The sequence below is a fragment of the Aphelocoma coerulescens genome, chromosome 3, assembly GCF_041296385.1.
Source record: "Aphelocoma coerulescens isolate FSJ_1873_10779 chromosome 3, UR_Acoe_1.0, whole genome shotgun sequence".
NCBI classification, from domain to species: Eukaryota; Metazoa; Chordata; class Aves; order Passeriformes; family Corvidae; genus Aphelocoma; species Aphelocoma coerulescens.
The window spans coordinates 67,783,285-67,808,257 of record NC_091016.1 but is presented as its reverse complement, the minus strand read 5'-3'; the positions used below and the strand labels follow the sequence as shown (position 1 = coordinate 67,808,257).

Sequence of the window (24,973 nt, the reverse complement as noted above, 5' to 3'; positions counted from 1 at the left end):
TGAAATAGATAAACAAGCTTTCCATTGACTCTACCAGGAAGGGAAAGGACAACTATGCAGAACAACCACAGAGAGCAGGTTTCCTCTGAACTAAGAGCCCAAGTCAGCTTTGCAGCACGGATCCTGAAACAGTTTCCACATACACTAAATTACTGCAGCTGAATATAGTGATGTCCTATTGTGAGAACAGCAATACAATATAAAGAGTTGATATTAAGCACATGTAAGCTGCAATTTAAAGTGCAATGCCTACACAGAACCATAACAGATAATTTATCAATATTGAAAAAAATTGTTTCATGCATAAAACAAGGCACTTAGGACTAAAGAGATTTGGATTCTCACACTCCCTTTTTCTAACACCCTGTTCTCCCACAGATCACCATACTAATCCTAATGGTAAATAATCCTCAATATATTATTTTCTTACACTGTCTCTTTTTGTCTCCATTTTGTAAATGAACATATTTTCCTGATTTACACAAGCTTTCTGAGAATATACATTATTCTTCACCTATCATAGCAAAGATGATCACTAAAAACAAACACTAAGTAACCTTTTAAAGACAGCAAAAGCTTTCTTACTGCCTGACAGCTGCATGGTGAGGCATTAATGTAAGCAACAAGACAGGAACAGAAGCTCTTATTACAGGTGTGCCAACATTCTATCACAGCAAACATCAATATACAAACCACTGATTATTACAGTATAATGAAAATCCCTACAAAACACTGTATTTAAAATTTTATCCAAGGGGAAGAAGCTTCTTCCCCTGGAAAACTGGAAATCCTTTCAAGTTCAGTACCATCATGCTGCAGACTGCTTTCTCAGGAACAGGTTCATGCAGGCTCTCAAGAGTCAAGCGTTTCCACATCCACAGTGAAATCTTCACTCTCCACTTTCTGTTTACATGCCACAATTAACTACCCAGTTTTAATCTTTTCAACTTCTAAAAACAAAACTATTTGTTTTGGTACATTAGAATCCTACATTGTGACATCTCAGCTTTTATTTAACATTCCTTCTCATTTTCTGTCTGTGTAGGCGTATTTGCATTGCGTTAGTCCCTTTCCATTACACAGATCTCATGGAACAATACAGTCTAAACATGCTAGTCTACTGAAGAGTTATGATCTAAAAAATTAAATATTATAAATGTTCAGGTCAAATGCAAACTTAGCCTCTCATTACAGCACTAAGTAACATGGGACATCACAGAATTATGGTAGTGAATTTGAAAGGATTTCCAGTTTTCCAGGGGAAGAAGCTTCTTCCCCTTGGATAAAATTTTAAATGCAGTGTTTTATAGGGATTTTCATTATACTATAATAATCAGTGGTTTGTGGCTCTCCCTTCTTCCCCACAGTTTTAGAACCCACCTGTATTATCAGTACTGCAGCAGACTGATTGATTTTGACACCTTTTCATAAGGCCCAAAGCCAAGTCTTTCTCTTGATTGTGAGACCAAAGCAGAAATTCCAACACTCATATTTTTGGCTACAGTTCCAAAACCCAAGGTCAGGCTCTGGCCTCAAGGCTGGATACCCAGGCGTGCTTCTCAAATTAGCTAAGCAAACAACCTGTTTTATGCCAGCCTTGATGGTTGCAGGGGTTTAGATGGTACGTGTGCTTCTGCATAATGGATAGACAATTCTGTATAAAGCCTACTTGATATTAAATAAAATATAGACGCATAAAGTCTATTTATATTTTTGTATTGAAGTACTTTCTAAAAAGAAGTTACCCTATCAAAATATTGTAACCACTTGAAGGAGAAGGACAAGCTTATATCAAACTACTGCCTTAGGTCACACAATCTTGACATTCCAGAATTCACACTACAAAGCCAAGTGTTCTGTATCACCAACTATCGCTCCAATGTTATAGATAACATTGCAGCTTGACAAGCTGGATAACTTTTATAACACTTGATTCTCTAAACCAAAACAATAGTTGGTCATCACTGCTCTACATGTAGCTATGAAGAACGCTGATTACACATGAATTATTCCACAGGGAAAATACATTACACCCATTTATGCTTTCTTTTACTGGAAAAGGTAAGTGCATTTCTATAAGGCTGAACAGAAAGCTCTGCTTCTAAAATTCCTTAAATAGTACATTAAGTTTTAGTTGAAAATATACTTAGGAATGGCAAAACAATTATTTTTGCCAATGTCTCCACAGGAAAATTTTATTTCATGAAAACAGACTGGAAACAATCAAGCTGATAGAGGGTAAATATGCAGAGAATTGTGGTAACAAAGTTTTCTACATATTTTAATAAGGTATTTAAAATCATCTGAATGATGCAAAGTATACCAAATAATTTTTGTCTCAATCATTGAAGAGAGTCTCATGCATTTACAATTAATTTGCATTAGACAACTTTCATCAAGATTAAGACTCTTCCATCTTTTTCCCTTTTTTCAGGCAAACTTCACTTCAGTCTCAGCATAATATCTAGCATGTTCACATTGAAGTACCAGGACTAGTGCCAATATGCAAAGGTCACACTGTAATGCAAATATGGTATTTTACATTGATATCAAGTTTTCTTCCTTGAAAGTCTAATATTTGAAGTTCTGGAGGAAAGTATTTGTGTAAGAAGTCATATCAAAGCAGCCTTTACAGCTGGCAATAGTTTTCTCTCCTTTTCAGTGTCTGCATTTCTTCCCAAACCAAATTTTCAAAAGAAAAAAAAAAAAAAATTAAGAGGTAGTTATTTAGATGAAGCTGAAAGCAGTGTGACCCAAAAACATAACTCTCATGTTTTTCTATACCTTTCCAAAATACATTCAAGCATTGTCACATCAGCCTACGAACAGACAAGAATATATTTTCAAAGAGAGGTTATTTGTAAGCTTCTAAATTTTATGTCATTAAGTTAGCTAATTATTCTTTTTCTAATCCCAGATGCTAAGATCTTCCTGCAGGCCAAAGCCTATGTCAGTAAGGATTCCCCAAAACAGGATGGATTTTGTGTGGTGGAATTCAAACTAATGACAGCACCTGAAAGAACGATGGTTATTGCCAGAAACAGTAAATACTCTCTCATTTCTAAGTAGCTTTTATTGCAACCACCGCTGCTTAAGGCTGCCAAATAGCTTTTATTTTGGGTGGTGCAAAGAAAAAGTGCTAGATACAAATGAAATGAGTGAAACATGGCTCCAGCCATCATTAGGACTTGCTATTTTTTCAAGGGTGCAGTATTTGAACAGTCAGTACACTGCTGGAGTTTTAAAAGTTTCAGATATTAGTGTGTTTTGGAAACTTGGAAACAACTTGTGCCATGATTAACCTAGACTTGCCATTCCAGAGAAGAAACACCAGAATGGACAGAGCGTATGATCTACTTACAGAGTATCTCTAATAACATAATTCAGCTTCTTGCTGACCAGTGTCAGGGAAAGGGAGAGCAAGTTTATTGCTGGGTACCTAAACAGGAAAGTAGGCAGATGAAATTCCAGTCTCATGGAAGTACATGAAGAGAAATACAACAGTAAAACTCTGACAGTTTGTTATGCTTCATGGTAACTAGATGAGTAGTTTATCAAAAGCTTCATAATGGCTCAGAAAAATGCTAAGGAGCTCCATTTCTGACAGTTAATAAACAAAATGAATGACATTGGAAATGCTCTTCAGCAAGCCTCTTCCCACAAGGTTTTCCAAAATTACTGAATTGAAAATTTCTGTCAGAAGGCAGTACCTAGTGTGTCACTAGTGCAGGCAGTTCAGGATATAACCAAGTCAACTGCATGCATTTTTGGTAGCAAAGTTCCAGCTTGGTCTGAGCCATGATGACCTACCATATGAAGAAAAATTTATACTGGAGGAAGACCACTTCCTAACCAATTGCTTCCATTGTTGTTTGAGAACTTGATGGAACTATCAAAAGCAGTCTCAGTTTGCCAGCCACTGCTAGCCGGTAACGTGGAGCCATTGATTGATTATGCAACTCGACTTCTTTGAAAGGACAGAACTATCACAAACCTTGTATGCCCACTGCAATCACGTACTCAAGAAAGCTTGACCATCAGCAATTCACACATAAACGTCAAAACAGCTCTTTTGGAAATCAGCAGACAAACCAAAGCCTGGCAAGTGCCAACATTTAGTCAAAATTAAAACTGCCAGACCAGAAACTTCCTATCCTGTCTTGCCAACAAGGACCACAACAGTAAACTGAATAAAATGTTATGGTTACACTACTGTTTTCTGGGGAATATTAATAAATACAACATATGTTGTTATAAGATGTGTTAGAAGGCATTCAATCTCCCATAAGTATTGAAAGGTTCACACTACCATGCATTCAAAGAGGAACCTGAAAGCTTATCTGCTCAATATTAACTCTTCAGAATTTAGCTTTAAACATTAATTTCAGTCTTCTAGTCTGGATGCTGGGTGAATTATTTTTACAGAACCGACTCTTTCGGAGTACTTACAGTCATTACAGAAATGTCTGCATTTATTTCCCCTTTCAAAATTATTAATTACAAAATATTGGTCATACTAGTTAAAATAATCAACCCTTTTTGGTCACAAGTTCTTCTGGCTTCCTTTATTAGTTAACAGAAAGAAAAAGCCTAGTAAACAGTTTTGCTAGAGCACCAGTTTACCAGCAAATTCCATTTTCTGTAGACAATCCCACTAACACCCAGCAACAAAGGCAATCAGTGCTCAAAGCAATTAATAACTCCTAATAATCCATCCATTTCAAATAAGATTCACTGATTAATATGAGGTTATCCCCCATAACAAGACTGAATCATAGACTGAATAGCTAGTCAAAGAATGGGTTTCTTGGCTAATCCAGTGTTGCTGCCTTTAAAAACGTGGTCCAAAAATTACCTTTAAGATCCCATACTGGTAACAACAAAAACTAGTTCATATACACTATACAACCCCCTTCTAATGGTATCTGCACCAGCACCATGCAAATATTTTGGGGTGAAAGTAGGGGGCAGTCAAAGACGTTTTAGAATCCATTTAGAATGCTTTGAGTAATTCATACCGGTGCTTTTGGTCAGTGACATAAACTATGTACTTAAAAAGCTGTATTATTATAAACACCCTATATTAAATTAACAACGAAACAATAACATAAAAAAGGTATGATAAGGGTCAAAGGAACAAGTCTTTCTCAGGTGTTAATAAACACAGATTCCTTCTGTTCCCTAACAGGTTATCCTTATCCTGCCATTAATGCAGAAGGTAACTGCAGAAGAAAAAAACCAATCCTAATACTCATTGAATTGAGGTGGAGGTTCATGTTTTGTTTTTCAAGTTTAGAAATAGATGATTCTCTGCTTCTATAAAATCAAAGTCATAGGCCTTGGCAGTGCCTCCACAGCAGTCTGTTGGACAAAAAAAGAAAGGAGGTCTTCATCAGACTCCTTGAAGCAGGGGTCATTAAGACATGCAAGTAACTTTGCCATTTAAATTCCATCTTCTTCCATATTCATTGATTGGCTGTGCCCCAAATCTCATGCTCTTTTACAGATCATTCTACTTCTTACCTATTCCTCCCACTTAAAGCTAAATACCCAATGTATATCCAATTTCTACAGTAAAGGGAAGTTGGTTTTCAGTTAGTATTTCAGCAGTACCACTAAATGAGATGAATTAAAAACCATCTTCACAAGCACAGAATGACAGAATAGTTTAGGTTGGAAAGGGCCTTTAAATGTCATCTAGTCCAAGCCCCCTCCAATGAGCAGAGACAACTTCAACTAGATCAGGTTGTTCAGAGCCTGGTCCAGTCTGATTTTGAAAGTTTCCAGGGTTGGGGCATCCACCACCTCTTTGGGGAACCGGCTCCAGTGTTTTAACACCCTCACTATAAAAAACTTCTTCCTTACGTACGATCTACACTGACTCTCTTGCAGTTTAAAACCATTACACCTGTCAGAACAAGCCCTCCAAAAGGTCTGTCTCCATCCTTCTTATATATCCCCTTTAGGTACTGGAAAGCTGCAATAAGGTCACCCCAAAGCATTCTCTTCTTCAGGTTGAACAACCCCAGCTTTTCTCAGGCTGTCTTCATAGGAGACGTGCTTCATTCCTCTAATAATCTTGGTAGCCTCCTCTGGGCCCACTCCAACAGGTCCATGTCTTTCCTGTGCTGAAAACCCCAGGATTGGATGCAGCACTTGAGATGGGGTCTCACAAGGGCAATATTAAGGATTTATCTAAAGGATTTACCAACAGGTCATGAAGGTTTGGCCTTTTTCTGCTGCTGAACTGTAAGCAAGCATGAAACAAACTATTTCAGTGTCCCTGAAAAGAAGCAGAATGGCTGAGAATCATGTTGCAGACAATCATCTTTCATCAGAGACTGAGTCATCACTAGCCTGTCCAAGAATTACTTTAGTCTACAGATGAGGAAGCATTCTTCTTATCTCCTCCTTCCCTGTGGAGCAGGCACACATGCTAAGTATCAGAGATACAAATTCTGTATTTGCTCTTTTTTGGAAACAAACATTTAAAATAGCCATTATGACAGATTAAAAAAAAAAATCAATCACAACTACTTAAAACTAGCTGGCAGATTGTCTTCACTCACTTAATATTCCTTTCTTTTTATAAACTTCTATCCAAATTAAATTACTACATGAAAGTCACCATGAAAAACTCCAGCTTCTGAGAAGTTTAGTAGGAACGTAAGAGATGAAGGTGCCCCAAACTTCATGATCAAGTCCAGTTTTCAAACCCAGAGTCACTGATTAGTAGACAGCAAAGAGAAAAAAAATGATGCTTCCTTTATATATTGCAACTCTCAAACAGTACAGACAAAAGATTTTGAAAGTCACAGAAATTTTTGATTTGGAGCTTACTGTACCTAAGGAGACTGAATGAAGGTGATGTTTTTTAGCAATGACATTTAGCAGCATAAAGGAATAATGACATCAGCTTCACGCCCTGTATTAAATGTGCTTAAGCAAAAACTGCTTGCTTTCCATTCAGTTATCAAACAAGCACAAGATACTGTAAAATAAAGCATGCTGCCCTTGTACTCCCAAAAATGCTTTCCAGATCAGAACCACAAACATTGAAGGATGAGGCTGTGATGCTGGCACTTACACTTGAGAATTTTTTGACCTCAGGATGAACTAGGGAATCTCTTGCCACGATTAGGTGGGTATTATAAGCCTGGGTTCAAAAACAGAATAAGGGTACCTGAGTAAGAAAAATACATTAACCTTTCTTAATAGAAATAGACAAAACCAAAAAGAAAATAAAAATTGTGGGGAGCCACAGAACACTACTCAATGATATTTTGTGGACCATATTCCCAAAATACATGCCCTGTCCTTATAAATTTCTTTAACTATTCACTGCTGGCTACTGTTGTAGGTAGACTCTGATCCAGATGTCTGTCTTCTTGCTCTCATGAGACATCACCCTCAACAGTTCCAAGTCAGGATAAAATTAGAACCACTCTAATTTAGCTATAGCGTAAGCAGGACTGAACTCTACAACAGTTGTACCCTGGACACCTGTTAAAGTTAATAAAAGCTGCAGAGGAAGGCAAGGTTTAGCCATAAGTGATTGTTTTCCCCATTAACTATTCTTAAATATATTACTTCCTTTGAAGAACAAGCAATTACAGTTAAGATTTATTGATTTCATAATTCCACTTAGAGAACTAAATTTAAAATAAACGAACCCCAAGAAAGTTCAGTATTCTATGAAGCGGATGTTTAAATAATCTGACTACCTGATATCTCTATGCACTATTCATAGTGAAAGGATTTGTTAAATTCAAAACGTGAGGTACCATCTTCTGAAAGTAATTCTGAGTCAAACAAGAAGCTGAGATGGTTAGTTCTGAAGAGTGACACTAAAACTGCTGTGAAAAATAGAAAAAAATAAGAAGAAAACTTGCTACAGGTGCATCAGTCTGAAAGAGGAGCTGCTGATGTACCTTGATGTATGAGGGCTTGGCTTACCATGGAACTTCAAATCCCGTGGATTGTTTCTTTCCAGACACTGTCATTTTGGTAATTTTTGGCACAATTTCAGATTCCATTCTGGTTGACTGGGAATCCCTTGGTTTTCCTAGTAATAGACAAAAAGTAAGTTTGAACTTAAGGTTGTGACTAACAGGTATTAAATATAAAGTTTAACAAGTCCCATTACTTCTCTCCAACCCAAAGATACTAGTCCTTCATGACCAACTCTCACATTTCAGTATCTTACTTGAACATATTACATAATTAATCAAAATAACCTACAGTTAGATCTATTGTGAAAATCTCCAAGCATTCACCTGACACCTACACTATTCAAGAGCTTTACTAGAAGCAGCTCTGCAGGATGCCAGAAGCATTTCATACAATACAAGCATAAAGAAATACTTTGCAGCTGCTCAATAGATGATTGAATTAATTCTTCTTTAGAGTTTTTCTTTTGCCTTAACATTGTTAACATTGTAAAGCAAAAAAATATTTCCACCTCAGGGAATGCTAGCAGCAGCACCAGCTATGTGTGGGCTGTAAGGCCTTCCCTGAAACCTGTAAACAGAGTTGTCTTGTACTGAATTACACTCAAGAAGCCAAGCAATTCTCCAAAGTTAGCTAGTTTAAAGGTTATTTAGAAATAATTACCAGAATTGAGTAACTTAAGTAATTAAGGGTATTAACTTTTACCATGACTTAAAGGGAAACACAATTAAAGTTCATTCTGAATTTTGTGAAACTAGTTGCACAACTAACAGCACTACAGTGCTATTAGTTTCTTATCAAGCTGTAAAAAAAGAGATGAATTATTTACTCTGCAGAGGAGGAGTTTCTATAAAAGAAGTAAACTAGTTATTTTCTTTCCACAATTTCCTTGTTATTATGTTAGGATCCCTTCTTCCTTCACGGAAAAAGACTTCCTGCTTTACAGCATTTGTGACAGTAGCTGCACATTGTGTTCTGAAGGATGTTACATACATGAGAAAGCAAAACAATAACCCGAATTCAGAATTAAGCTGCAATTTTTAAACATGCTTTACCTACAAGTGTATCTGAAAACTAGAAAAAAGGCCACTACTCTTCCAGTATCAGACCAATTTGGATACTCAAGAGTCAAGAGAATATCAAGTTGTTCTTTCGAGTATTTTAGATATACTACATTAGGATGAACGATTGGAGCCATTTGGCCCCACTCATTTATGTTAATGCTGCGCTTCCTTCTAAAGCACAACGGCTACACCTTTAAACCACAAAATCACATTGGTTTGCAGGTTACATAAATGGTTGCGGTCAAGGCTACTGAAGATTTCAGGCAAGGAAACAGAATACCACAGACACGTCTACAACTACAAACCAAAAAAGCAAGCAGTCACAATACAGATGGAGACATTCTTATTTATCTGATGACTTGGTCTTCATCTCCCTCATTTGTCTTATCTGCTATTTTATTTATATGCCACCTGCAGATATCTGGAAGAAGCAGCCTGTATGAGTTTATTAATAGTTGCATACAAATTACACTGTAAATAAGAAACAAAAGTAAGAGAAATAATGACAACAGCAGAAAGCACAGCTTACAAGAATCTCAAATCATGTAACTAACAAATATAAATATTCAGAATATAAAATTCTCATTGGACAGGGACTATTAGCTGAGCACAAAGATTGTGTTCTATCTTCAAGCTCTTAAATAGATCCCCTAGGGCATTTTTTTAGTAAGCAGTTAAACACTCCAGTTACAGTAAAAATTACTTTTGCTGCCAAGTTGGTATGATACTTTCTGCTTCAATTCTAACAATTTTCAAGCAGACATAATTTTTGACTGACAGGTAAACACGACTGCTTTACATGTAATTTGAAAGCTAAATTACAGTTAATTCTCAGAAAAACACATGTTTGAAATCTGGCTACAAGGAACTAATAATTAGTAAAACACAATTAAATTGAAATGAGATTAGTTTAAAGAAAAGACAATTAAATTTATATTACATAACTTGAAAATAACTTGCAATCTACTACTCCAAAAGTCAAAGGTTTTACAAAAGATATCTTCTCTAATCAATTTTGAAATTAAGCTTTACTCTGTACAAGTAGTGCTGCAGTGTTTGACACAGACTCAAAGTGAAATTGTACAAGAGGACAAAATACATTCAACAAATGGAGTATTTGACACAAAAATAAACTTAAAACTAGAATTTGGGAAACACCACAAGTGGAAAGACGATACAAAACTAAAATCACAAAGAACACAAGAAAGTAAAATAATAATGGTCCATTAAAGCTGACAGTTTGGGTGGCTTTTTTTCTTTATTTATATATATACTTTAGTTTTATAGGTAACAATAACAATAATAATTATATAAATATATAAATACTAAAGCATAGGTGGAGCAAGGAAGCAGACTGGGATCATATAAAGACAAATCAAACCATAGAAATAATCCCAGAATGGCGACATTCAAACAGATGAAAAGACAAGGCAAGAATTATTAGTTACACTACTGATAGAAGCATCAAATACAATTTTCTGCCTTCAATGTTTTTATAACCAAACACAATAAAATCAAGCAGCACACTGAGATAAGGACCAAGTCTGTCTTTTATGCATTGCAGGCGCCATTAAAGATTAATAATTATGGCTTCATTACAAAGGACAGAAGGCTGGGAAAGGAGTATACTTTACTATCTAATCTATAGGGAACCGGAGAAAACTGCATGATAAATTCTTATCTGCTCTAGCAGGCAAAGCAAAAGCTATTCGGCACTTAACAGATTGCATGCAAATCCTTAAATTGCACCTTGGAACTAAAAGGAAGTCAATGCACAAAGCTGATACAATTCTTAAAACACTTCTTAATCTACAGGCAGGGTACCCTATGGCAACTGGAGTGCACTACAAAGCCAGAAAAAATGTAGAAGCAGTAATCCCAATCTGATTAGGACAAGAGCAGCTGTGGAAAAACAACTTCTGAAGGGAAAGGTTTACAAGGATATACAGATTTTTGCCAAGAAGGCCTTCATAAAGTTCTTCATGCCTACTGCCATTTGGACATTCTCAAACACATACCTAGGTAATTCAATGTTTCCTAAATCAAGAGTACACATAAAATAAAAACAGATACATCTTTCACAAACTCCAAAAGAAGCCCCAATACCTCCTTGTTACATTTCACTACTCTAGCATTGCAAGAAGTAAATCTAGGTGTGTATCCCTACAAGTAAATGCACTGATTGACGTAACACTAGGAAAATTTAGAAGTTTTCCTTCCATGAAAACACATAGTATACGTTTATAAACCAGAAAAACTAAAACTGAAAATAAAAAAGTAAAACCTTAAAGGCTTATCAGCATGATAGTTCTCACAATTCAGAATGTTTAGAACTCCAAACTTCCAGCCTATTTTAAGTGAAGTAACTTCCAGAGAGGTATTTGGACTGCACTAACATCAGAGTACCTAGGCTAAAGCGCACTGTAGCTACAAGTCAAACAGTATTACAAAACTAAACGTGTGCTGATGAACCTTGTCTCAGTATTAAACTGGGATGAGCCTAACACCAAAGGGAACTGTTACAGGCCTGCACTGCCATTACTCCAGCACAACTGGAGTGTATGACACTTTGACAAAGTCCTCTTGTATTATTCTTGGCTGTTTTTTTACCTTTCCTGTGACTGCCAGTTGGTCTTCTGACTTTAAACAGACTTTTGACTTAGTCAAAAAGTATTACTTCAAAAAGTATTACTAATGACACCTGATGTAACTTCAAAATTCTTAGAAGTACAACCCCAAAATCTGATGGCACAATAATGCACCTGCAGGCTGATAAACATGACACAGACACATACATACACAGGAAAGAAATAAAACATAGGGACAGTCTTTAAAAATTAACACAGTCTCTCTAGATGTTCAAGATGGAATAGCAAAAGTATATAGTCAACCATCTTCCTTTACTGTGAGCAACTCCCTTTGGATTTCTTTTCTAAAACTGGTTGTAAGCAGTACCTGTAGAAGATCTGCACAAAGAAATCAAAAGATTACTCTGGCTACATTATCAAACCTAGCAGGCTTGATGAGTCCTTTTTTCAGTTTTGGTTCATATACACACTTAACATTGAAAGTAACAGGAAGATAAAAACTGATCTTTTCTCTAATTCTGTTGGAGGTATGGAAGGTTTCAGTAAATGGAAGAGTTGACTGACAGTCTAGTCTGTTCCCAGGTAGTTTAGTGGTGAATGAAAAGAGGAGTCTGCTATACAGCCACTCTCTCAAGAAATACATGTTGACACTAAATGGATATTGGCAAATTTGGAGAAATGAACACGAGCACTGGGTATTTAAATCCACACTGACTTTGTTCAGATGACCATATCTTTTCAACAGCAGAAACAAAATGCCATTGCTTTCAATTCCTACCCACGTAAGCTTCTCCTCCCAACTAGTCTTTCGCTCAAACTGCAAATTGGTAGTGAGACTTTACACTCAACTACCCCATTGCACAGAGAAGCCTGTTTCTGATACAATGAACCAGAACGTTTCATATGCCTGAATTCAGCTTGAAAAACAAAGACAAATGTCAAAAATTCAGGCATGTCTTGAGTCCATGTTTTTTCAGATGGCAATCCCATCTCTACTCACAAACCAATTACTAATGGTATATAAGCACTGGCAAAGGATCACACTTTCAAGGGAATTATGTTCCAGTTAACTGTAGACAGAATGCAGTTAGTTTTTCACTTGCATGCTTCTGACGTTTTTATCGGTTATATTGATTCTTTTCTTTTCAAAATTGCATGTGCACTTGAAGGCAGCTGCATACTATTTCAATTTTGAATGAGGCTAAGGATCCTACATTCAATGAATACTTGACAGAATAAAGTTACTTAAGCAGGTCCTCCTAATGCTGTCTAAACCAGCACTGCCATGAAAAAAAATACACATGTAACACCATGCTTTCTAATCTACAAGATATGGTTTGCATCCTTTCCTCTGCTACAGACTTTCTATATAACCACAAACAAGCCACTTGCATCTCTGTCTGCTGATTATACAGCAACAGCCAATTACTTAAAAGAAAACAGGGCACTGGTTTTGTGCACCATGTCATGAGCTTGGCGCACATCATGAGAAGACACAGTTTTATCTGAAAAGCAGAACTAATAACTGAGGCTCCTCTCAAGATAATACTTCCCTTCCTATATGCTGTGCTATGATTTTAAACTAATTTTAAGGCCCTACAATTGTGAAAATATTTCAAATATTTTGAAATAGACGAGTGAGTCAAGTAGATGTAGATACGCAGCTGGTTACACACAATTTCATGCCCAGAAACATGTATCACTGGTTTGCTCACATATATCTGTGTTTATATTAACATCTAATAAATCCATTATGTAACATAACCCACCTGAAAAACTTCAAATTGTTTACATTCTTCTATTTATGCCATAAACCCCACAAGCTTCTAGCCTTAGATTAATTTTTTAAATTTGCCTTAAATACAGTAGAATTTTATTTTTATCTCTTCAAATTTCACAGCACATGGGAAAAAATAATATAAGGAAATATCAAAACTTGTCAAATTAGAGAGATATGCTACTGAAAATTTATTTTGGTTTTGTAATTCAACTGAATTATTTGAAAGTCACAAATTCTACAAAATGCTGTAGGATATAGTGGCAACTTGCAGTTTAGTTAAGTTTGCACTGGGATGCAGCACACTATCATCAGTGGCACTGGTACTGTGTATTAGTATTATCAACATATCACAATTCTGAGAACAATACCAGAAGTCCAAGGCTCTCAACAATGTACCACCAGTACACAACATGACTACAGAACTCAGAACATCCCAGTTTCCTAACCTTTAAAACATTCTGCCTGCATATAATTTGCTGTGCATCATCCCTATAGCCCATCAATTAAATGCCTTTGGATGTAAGAGCAGTGACGAAGTCTGCATGTGTGAGAACTTCAACATCCAGAATTTCTTTCATATGCAAACGTCAGTACTTGAATTATACTGGTTTAAAATATCCACTTTTAGGAAACTGTATGACAATATGCTACTATGAACAATATGCAAGCGGATGCTACTGAATATCCGCAGCACTTCCAAATATAATGCAACAGTCCAAAATAATAGAAAAGGCAACTTGCTAAGTCACCACCCAGTGATGAGAGACAGCCATTCTAAAGATACTACTGAAAACAATTCTCCAAACAAGAACACTGAACTTTTTCTTTTTAAAAGAAAGGTTATTTCCTAATAGAAACCACAGTCAGGGGCTTTCCAGGTAACTTGGTCTCGTTGTTATAACTATTACCTTCTCTGCAAAGTTTCAGATGGTGAATATGATTTTTTTTTTTTTCACGAAACTGGGAGTAGGCATTTTCACTGAAAAATGCTGAAAATAAAAATGTCCACTTGCACCTAACTACAAGAATGTTTTTGTTTTGTTCTTAAAGTTTGATACAGCAAGAGGGAAGAGGGATACAGCAGGCTCTTGAGTGGTGATATTCCTGAGTCTCTCCATCATGAGCCAGTTTCCTGGGATCCATAGTACACAAACAGCACAACTCGCTACCCCAAGACTGAAGTTCCAGAAAGAGTTTGCTTCACTACATGCAGCTGCAACAACTGGGTGTGCAGCAGCCACAGTGAGAAGGCCTGGCAGCCTGCTACAGCCAGCTGGCACTCCTCACCTCTCTGGCTTTACTTTCAATGTTTGCAACTTTCAGCAAGCTGACATCTCTAGTCCAAAAATTAATGTGTTCAAGTGAGGCTCCTGCCTGGGGCTGATTTTTTTTTTTTTTTTTTTTTTTTTTTTTTTTTTTTTTTTTTACTTCCAAACAGGAGAACAGAGAAACTGGAAGATAAAAGATACAACAGGAGATTTTTTAAAATGGCACCTAAGGAAAGTATTATTTGCATAAACTAAGTCCTTCAAGTGATCTCTCCACAGTCTGAAAACCCACTTGATTTTTTCCTTAGAAAACAGTTTGCACATGCTCTTATGGCTTAAGTTTTTAAAACTAAATCCCAGAAACACTTCATCAACATTCAGTATGTAGCTGTATTTTTGTCCAGGCTGGACATAGCTGTGTCGCTTGAACTCAAATTTTACCTCTCCTATGGTCTCCATAGTTTCCTACCACATCAATAAACTGGAGGCATAGATTTGTCTTGCGTAAATCATAAAAACAAACAAAACTGGAGGGCAAGAGAAGAAAAACATATAGTGAGAACTGGCAAGCAGCAAAACACACAGATTATCAAGGACAAAGACTAGAAGAATGAAAACCAGTCAAGAAGAGAAGATGAAATGAGAGATAGAGTGACTGGGGAAAAAAAAGCCAGTAATAGTGAACAACCTAACTTGGAGAAAAGCTGTGTGTAAGGAGAGGGAGAAAGCAAGAGGCCACATACTCAATGACAAGTTACATGCAGAGCTAAACATGAACAAAGGAAGCAGAACAGGAGCAGAACTGAAAGCGAATGCAAACTACGACTGGAAAAGAGCAAACATGGAAAATAATAATGGCCAATGAGTGGAAAAATAGGTAGGAAACTGGGAATGGCTAGATAAGGAGTTTGCAATTATGAAGTAGAAAAAATGAACTGCAATAAAAAATGTGGACTGACATGAGGAAATACTGTGTTTACGGCACAAAGACGAATTCAACAAAAAACTGAACACAACTAAGAGGATTAGAAGGACACAGACAATGATGTTAGATCAGGTTGAAGCAGAGGGAGTGGAATATGTTATAACAAGGCAACAACACATTTTCTTTCCTGTCTGAAACATAGCCAAAATTTCTGGAGTCTCACCATGTCTCTTGCCATCAATACTACCTCCCTGAATGAAGCCAAATGATACAGAATCCAGCAGTCAGTTACAGCTGCATTCTCTTGCTCTTCTCACCTGAAACAAACGTTTCTGGCCAGCAGGACTTATTTAAATTACGTATAGTCAAGCCTGCAAGTAGCACCTATTACAACTATTTTTTCCCAGTGACTCCCTATTGCAATCATTCCATTGAATGCTGTACATTTAATTTAGAATATCTAAAGTTGCTGAAGAAACATGTCTCAGAGAACAGAGTATAAATATATTTTATATAAAAAGACTTTACTTTTGTCTATTACAACTGGGAGCTTTCAGCATTCTCACAACTTAAACTTGTATGTCTAAATATTTGGATGCTTAATACAACATTCCAATTTCTATGAAATTATGTTTAAGCAACACACAATAGCAAAGAAATGCACAGACCCGATTCTATATGTAGACCATTGGTACAGTCTTTCCAGAAACATGGATAACTGGTCTGGTTTGCATTTGTGGTTAATCTGTTAGGAAAAAGACGGGCACTGATGCTATAGCAAAACTCTTAAGATTTCCAGTTTCACTAAGCCAACATCTCCCTTGTAAAAGAACGGAGTTCTCCTGTACAGAAAGGCAGACTGGGGGGTGGTGTATTTTTTCTTTTAAAGTACTCAAACAGCTGTCTCTCCTTTTGATGTTTCCGATACAAAAAATGCGTAAAGGTCCAACAGGAATTCAACAATGAAAACAGCAACTTTCTCATCCACCAAGCTTTTCAAAAAAATGTCCCTGTGGTATTTCTCATACCTACTGCTTATAGTTCAGTGGACTAAAAATCCAGTCCTTCACATGACCGTAACTCAGCACAACTCATCCTGTAACTACTGAAACCTGATTTGTGGGAGGTGTACTGCTCTGCACTCTAGCAATGCCAACGATACCCATTCTCAACCCGTAACTGAAGCTACGATCTCCTATAAAAATAATTTATTAGATATTTGCAGTTGTTCTGTTACAGCAGGTTTACTCTCCCCCAAATACACAACCATAGGTCGTTGGTGGTGTTTTCTAACTCAACGAATTTTTCTTAAATGACTGTGAATTGTCTTTCACTGAGATTTAGAAAAAGCTTGGTCTGATATTTCTGAAGTGCAACTTCCTACCATAAATGGTCATGTAAAGAGCAGAGTCAGCACTATGGGCAGGATAACCCTAAAAAGATATCCCCTTTAGCCAGTCACTTAATTAAACAGAACAGAGTCCATGCAAATTATCAGAATTTCTGTTAAACCCTGGCCCAAAATGAGTATGTAAAACTGAAAGTACAATATGTACATTCTATTATAATTGTATTGAATTTCCAAAAATAAAAAATAGCAATTTCAGGTTTAATTAATAACTAACGTTATAATGCCAGAGGATGGTGCTATTTGCCTGTACATCATCCAGGTAATTCAGAAACAACATCATGCCCTTTACACATCAATGTTATTTATTTAAGTACACTCTTGTTGATTGTATTGAAGGAATGCAATGCATTTTACAAAAAGAAAGCTTTCCTGATCCATGACTTTTATTTATGCACTGAAACTATTTCAGTATGAAACAGAAGTTTAAATATAATAGTGAACATGAAAAACACAGAAGTAAACTGACAGTGTTTGAAGAGTAAAACCATCTTACAATTGTTCAATTTTTCCACAACCATTCTGCAAATTTCTCCAGAAACTTAATGAGGTAGCCTTTTAAAGTTGCAGAAGAAAATGTATTTATTGGCCAATGATTGTTAAAGCTGCCAACATTTTTAACATTTTTATGTTACAGAAAATTGTAAAAATTTAGTGTAGTAAAAACTTCTAGGTAGGATTAGCTAAAGCCTTATTTAATTTAGGTTCTCTGAATTCTCAACCCTCCCACTCTGCTGGTGCCATTACAATCACACTAGATCCTGAACAGGGCAGAGAGCTGACATATCTGTGGGCGAATCCATAATTTTTTGTCTTAAAACTCAAATTTGAAAATTTCACTTGTCCACACATTCACTTTTTTGTTTCTCTGTTAGTTTTTTATAAGAAAAACAGATTTACTTGATGCCTCCCCATGATTTTAGAGATGGCAATGCAGACCACACAGGGCAAGGCCACAGCATAAGGCACATTCCAGAGTGGAAGACTGGTGGCTTCAGAATGCCAAAAGTCTAATCATATATCAAAAATGTATCAGTTATTGAAAAAAGCAGTTCAGGGGCTTACATAAGATGTGATTTTAAAGAAGCAAATGTCCAACAGGTTGAGTATAGTTTAAAAGAAAAAAAAAAATCAAGGTCCAGCAGTACAGTAATTATTCACAATACTGTGTATACACTAACACCTATCCCTTACTATAAACTGATACACAAATGCATTTAATAACAAAAACTAGGAGTTGTTCATGAGTACAAGGGAGAAACTCACTGACTGACAATGACTTTTGCATTTCTGCTTGCATGGTTATGGTAATCAAACAGCAAATCCTCAGACATGTCCCGTTTCAGTTCCTGAGTTTTTTCCCTTAAAAAGACAAAAAATAGATCTATTCTACTTACATATTTTACAAAAAGTCAGACAAATACTCCCATTTTGAAAGCTTTATTTATAATGAAGATGAAAGGAAATGACAGTATTTACTAAAATTTCATTAAAGACAGTAGGAGTGGAGGTATGGGATTGCCAGCAGAAACGGAACTGAAAAGATGGAAGCACATCATGTGAAACAGTTTAGATTTCAAGGGGGTATTTTTGGTTTGAAGAAACTGACTTCTTGATCATTCTTGCCATGCCCACCACCTCCTACTCAACATAGCTGGACACATCATTCCCAGCCAGTAGTTAGGGTAGTTCTCTGGGATGTGGCACAACTAAGTTCCATCTTTACTATAACTGACAGGAACTGTGGATGATATGGGTATCATCCGCAGCACAGTGAATGTTCAGGCTCTAGATATTTTTGAGTGGGTTTTTTTCTACTTAGGCAAGAGACAACCTTCCCACTAAAAAGCACTTCACTATAACTACTAACCAGCTTTGGGTGTGAGCCTCAGTTCAGAACCATCTTTATGTTCAGTATTTGTTCATACACAGAACTCAAAGCAGACCTAGCTTGTATTTTTGCTACAAATACTTAAATGCCACTTGAATTCTAGAGCCCATAGCCATAGTGGAGATTTGAACTCAATAAGAATTGCTTCAGGACATTGTGCTGCTTTCCCTGAGAAAGAAAACTGCTACTGAAGAAAAAGATGCTAAGGAAAAAAGATGAAATAAAGTTCCAGAACTTTTTCTTCTGAAACATAAATAATACTCTAAATATCCATAATATTAAAAATGTACCAACGAGTATTACAGTTCCCTAGACTGAAAACTACAATTAGACACAAGAACACAAAAAAACATTGCCAACAATAATACAGTGAAACAAGTGTGCTATTTTCAATCCCAAAATCATTAAAAGATATCATTTTGACCAAATAAATTAGACTCAGTCATTTTCCAAATTGTCACAAAACAACGTATAGTGTTTGGGTTTCTTGATCAGGAGCAATTTTAATAAATTCAGGAAAGTGACAAGGAAAAAGCTGACAGTATTAACCAGAATGGAAATAATGATGCTGGAAGGTAGGCTCCAGTGAAGATAAAACCAAGTAAAACACAAGACTGACATCTTAACAAGCTCGCCTTCAGAAACAGTGGTGTTCTATGTAAGGCCTCTAGCTCAGTGAATAAACAACACCTTTTACTCTGGAACAAAAAAAAACAAAACCCAAGAATAAGGAGTGAAATAGGAACTAAGATGTTACACCTAATACATGCTCTCACTTTTTTAAGGCAATCTAGCAGAGCAGGCCGGCCCATGTGCCCCCAAGAAAATTGGAATTTTTTTCAGAGCAGGTATTTGTAGCAGTGCACACATGTATTTTATGTAAAATAAATATCTAACTACTGTAAATATCGCACATGAACTAATAATACACCTGAATGATGGAAAAGGTACCTCTGACAGGTGCCAATATAGAACTCCCAGACCTAGGAGCTGATAGGCCCCTAATTACCAGAGGTGTAATAAAGATGATAGAGTAGGAGAGATGGTATTTACAATTTTACAAAACAGAATAGCTCAAAGGTACTGTAACTTGAAAATCCTACCTCTTTTGCTATTCCAACTAATTCCTTAATATCCAAAACTTAATCAGCTACTGAAAATGTATAACCTCGTAAAAAGTTAAATAATACACTAACTGAGTTTATTTTAAAAAACTGAATCTATAGCAGTTAAATGCATACATTTAAAACTCACTTGAACAATTAACTTGAAGGTAAAAATGTTAAATGTTCAGATTTTTACCATTCAGAAGGGATAAATGTCAAGAAAGGACAAATCGGAAACAAAAGGAATTAAAAATACATTGATCTTTTCACATGTAAATAAGGTCAAGTTAAACATTTCACACAATCTGTTCAAAGGAAACATGCTGAGTGAACACACACCTCTGATAGTGCTTGTTTTACTAGGATTAAATGTAACATAATGAAGCAAAACACTTAAGAGAACCAAGCAAAATAATTAACAAAGTGCTGTTTCTCCTTTGCATTTTTTTCTCTCCAAATAAGACTAATATTGATCAACCTACTCTTCCCCTCCTTAACTGTTCCAAGATTTCAGATTAAGGGATGAGTTTTAGGCTATTCGTTCAATTTTGCATTATTACTCAACTATTAAGTGGGGGGTTAAAAAAATAAATGCAGGATCACAATTCTTTCATAGAAATTTCAGAAAAGCTACTAAAGTTTAACACTTTTTCTTATATCAGATAAAGCCTAAAATAATTTTTAAAATATTAGATTTATAAATTATTTCTATGTAGCTGGGACAGTTTAAGTACTCCAGAGGGATTCAATTTTAAAAACATAATACCAGGAGAAAACACTTAAGATTTCCTCCTTCCAGCTCAATTTTGTTTTCAGTGTTCTTACATCATGAAACCAAATGCATCATCAAATGTTTCCACAATATGCTCACAACTCTCAGTTCAATACTAGAGACTACATTTCACAACGTGCTATTATTTAGCAGGGTGCTCTCCCTGTTTTTTATTAGATACTATTTAAAACATCTTCCCCTCTCAATGCTATTTGCCACTCATGCTGGAACATCAGAAGAGAAACAAAAGGAAATGAGGCTTCGAGTCCAGTCACACTTGTATCTACCAGTTTTTGGTAATTTGTCCATAACATAACAGGGTATGTGAAGTTGTGTTACTCCACATGTGACTGCTCTCAACTGGAAGAGCCTTGACTGCTCATAACTATGCTGGTGAACCAGCATTTTATTCTACCTTACTACTGATATTCAAAGTTCAGTTTTTCTGATATGACTAGCTACATCACCACTAGCCTCTCTAGCTGGTAGACCTTCCATATATTCCTGTGCTGTAAAGGACACTTTTTTTTTGCATGTACCTCCTAAACTCAAGCAACTCCTGCCTTTTGGAAAGAAAGTGTGCAATCTCAGTTTTGTCCTCAGTGCTACACAGGTCAAAGCTCAATTATCACACACACAAACCTAATCAACAGCAGCTATCTTTAACAAAAGACAAGTAATAACTAAATACACCTACAGGAGAGGATGACCATATTATCACAGCTTGAGATGGAAACTGTTAGATAAAGAAGTTTGATACTACTAAGGCATACTTTACTTCACATAATTTTCTTCTAGTTCCATTTTAGTGAAATTTTCTGTCTTCACTGTAAGATCAAGAGGCTTTATTCAACATCTACTTCTGCTCTTCCTTCAATTCTAATGGAAGGTACCCTACTCATTTCCTAAATAAACAGAATTAGTTTGCCACACTGTCATCTTGTCCTGTTCATAAATAGAGTACATTTGAGGAAGGGCAAAAATGAAGAGGAAGCAATGGCTACTAAAATTACAAAGGAAAAAAAAAAGCTTTAGCATTCTTTCTTATTTAAATATCTCACTGGCAATACAAAGAATATTTGAATGCTAGGTGTGAAACTGGTAAAGATCTCTGAATCTAACTTGCAAAACAAACTCCAGCTGCATCAATGCAGCAGGCTGATCAAAGGTACTTAATTTATCTGCAGTCCAGGATCTCCACAGTACCAAAACCAACATATTAGCAGAAAAAAAATATAACTGAAAAGAAGTTCACGCAACTATTACTGCAAATTTAGAGACTAAACTTAAGCTACCTGAAATGTCCCAAAGTTTTCCTGGACCACTGCTGTGCACTATGCAGTTTGTACAAACACCTATTTACAACAGATTATATACCAGAAAGACATAATTCCCTAAGAAATACATTACGGATGGCACCAGCAACAATGGACATTACTACAGATTTAGAGAACCAACCATTCATTTGATAATTAAGCTGACAGCAGGCCTTTGAGTGGCTAACTGATATAAAATCCTTGAATCAAGCTCTAACTGTATTTATCAGGGAAATCACTGCAAGGAAGAGTACAGATGCTGGCCAAGCTGAAGTAAGCAAGGTACAAAAAAGCTACTTGACATACAAAGCAGCACACATTTGAAAAACACAAAATACATTTAAAAACCTAATCACCTCTGCATTAAAATTTAGGAAAAGTTTATAAAAATTGCACCATACTTCAGCATAAGAAATGTTTTCTCTTTTTAACTGCAGCTATTTTACATTATCTGCATTACTTATCTACACTTGCAATACTTATATAATTACTCTGAAAATTTACGCCACATTTTCCTATGAACTCATCTGGCATCAGCCAAACTTATCTGAACCCCAGCATTATCAAAGATGAACTTGTTTAATTAAGACTAGAAAAAATTGAGACCTATTATTACCATAATCTGAAAAAGAGAGACCCATATTTAGAAAACAACAACCTATATATATTTGTGTGATGTGAAACGTAACACTTGAGACTCTATTCTTCATTGCCAAAATATTTCAGAGACATAAACTGATTTATAAAAAGCTGCATATCTGAGTTTAGAAGCAAAATTGAATATAGTAAAGTACAGCCTATAGTTTTAGATGAGCTTTGGAAGATTTATCAGATGTGGATCAATGCCAGAAAAATTTCATTTGCCAGACTCAAGCAGTGCATTTCACTCTATCATGACTTAAGAAGGGAACCTGCATGGACTCAAGTTCATTGCTTGATGTTTTTCTCTACACTTCACATTTACAGTAGCACCTGTAAGCACACACATAGCATCTACAATCTTGTAATAGTTTGCTTGCATACGTGTTATCCTAAAAATAGCATCAAAAGCATCAAATCTAAAGTACATTTTTGCCTTGAAAAATATTTATTTAACATCTTTGGGTAGCACTTATTTTCCTTTTTTCAACTTAAGCACAGCACTTGGTGTATACACAGTTATGCCATCTCGCCTAGTGGACAAGCAAAGTTAGTCATTTTCCTGTTTATGTGGGTCAGCAATAGGGAAGAGGAAAACATTAAAAATAGGAAAATGTGATTCTAAAACCACAAAAAGTTGCAGCAGGGACTCGAACAAGGAGTACCCAAAATAACTTCAACTCATATTTTGGAATTAATTAGATACAAAATTTCCACTTAGGGTGAGCTTTTATAGGCAGTAAAAACATAGAAAAAGAACTGAAGCAAGAACCACACAAAGCTCTTCCATGTCTTTGACAATATGGCATTATAACTTCTACAGAGACAAGTATTTTCCACAACAAAATTAGCTAGGTTTTCCAAGCTCTTGGCATTTTAAGCATGAATTTCTACTTTCTCCCAGGAATTCTGACAGTAGACTCATGAGTTTTAATTCTAATGGGCATTTCAATCATCACAAGTATTATACAAGGAAGGAAACTGGTACTTCACGTATTTTTAAGTATCCCCGCTGAAGACTGAAAAACTGAGATGATGAAAAATGGGTAAAATCTTGTCACCCAAGAAGAAAACAGTTCAAATGTAACTAGAGGTACAAGAGGTGGCATTTCTGTTATGTCTGATATGTATGTGCCATAATACACTAGACTATGCAACTAATATGCTTTATAACAATTCTGAGTCATCCACAATACTGCAGAAACATATCCAGAAGACAGTACAGAGATGAAGTTTGCACTGATGACACAAATTTTCTAGGGAAGGACAGTATTTGTAGCGAAAGACACTTAGCATAAACAGACATTGTGAAGTAATTTTGTGTTTAAAGCTTGCATTTTTACACCTTCCTGGCTTTTACTTTTCTGAATTTTCCCAGGTTTCCTGTTAGCACTCAAGCTCCTTTTTATCAGTATGTAATGTATTTTAAACTGTTTCTTTTGCTCCCATTATGTTGGATTGGATATGCCACTTCTAACATTTAGATGTCTTACTAGTTTCTAGAGCTGAAATGCATTAGTTTTCAACTGTGAAATACTCCTGTGTCAGCATTCCCAACAGCCTTGCTTTGAGCACTCAAGTGCAAACTTCAGGTAGGATTTACAATCTTTAAATTGATATATTGATTAAATTGATACAACAGCAGTGATTAATTCATCCTTAAGGCAGGATTTAAAAAAAATTCTGACTCCAATTATACCTTCCTGACACCCCAGCAATCCCACTTGAGAACTTAGTAAATTCTTCACTTTACCTTCTAACAACACTGAGAAAATCATGTGATAGCTGATCTTTACCGTGACCTGAATGGACCGAGATAGGACACTGTAAGAACAAGTGAAGCTACGGTTTCCCCAGGATCTCTGGTTCTTCTGGAATCCCAAAGTTCTAAAAAGGACACAATCATTTTTAGTTTCATCCGAGTTCTCTTCGCTTCCAAGCAAAACACCCAGTTTTCATACATGATACAATCAACTATAGAAATTACTGACTTTGTATTGGTTTACACTTTGTCCTAACAAAAGTAACTAGTGTTAGAGGACCATAAAGGAAAACTCAGAAAAAGCCTGGAGTGTCACTTTTTCCAGTGTAGGTGTACAGTATGTATGAGGAGAATCTCAAAAATGTATTTCAAAGGATTTTAAAAAACTTTTCATTGCTGGTGACACATTTTTCCCTGAAATAAGCCACTTCCTTTCTAAAACCCACACAGTACCTCAGTGTCAAGATTCAGTAACTTCACAAAGTCTGTGTATATATTTTTCTT

General features: G+C 36.0%; 1 protein-coding gene across 4 annotated transcripts in view; it reads right to left on the bottom strand.

Moving 5' to 3' along the window:
• Positions 1–24,973, bottom strand: part of HBS1L (HBS1 like translational GTPase) — a 59,657-nt gene that overhangs the window by 17,400 nt on the left and 17,284 nt on the right. For 2 of the 4 annotated variants that reach the window (XM_069010720.1, XM_069010723.1), the window contains 2 exons: positions 7,957–8,065; positions 3,362–3,439 (listed from right to left, as the gene is read on the bottom strand). In XM_069010720.1, coding sequence (XP_068866821.1) covers positions 3,362–3,439; positions 7,957–8,065 — 187 coding nt within the window. Of the gene's footprint in view, positions 1–3,361; positions 3,440–7,956; positions 8,066–24,460; positions 24,482–24,973 lie in introns of those variants that run through there. The other 2 variants (XM_069010722.1, XM_069010721.1) reach the window with 2 other exon arrangements.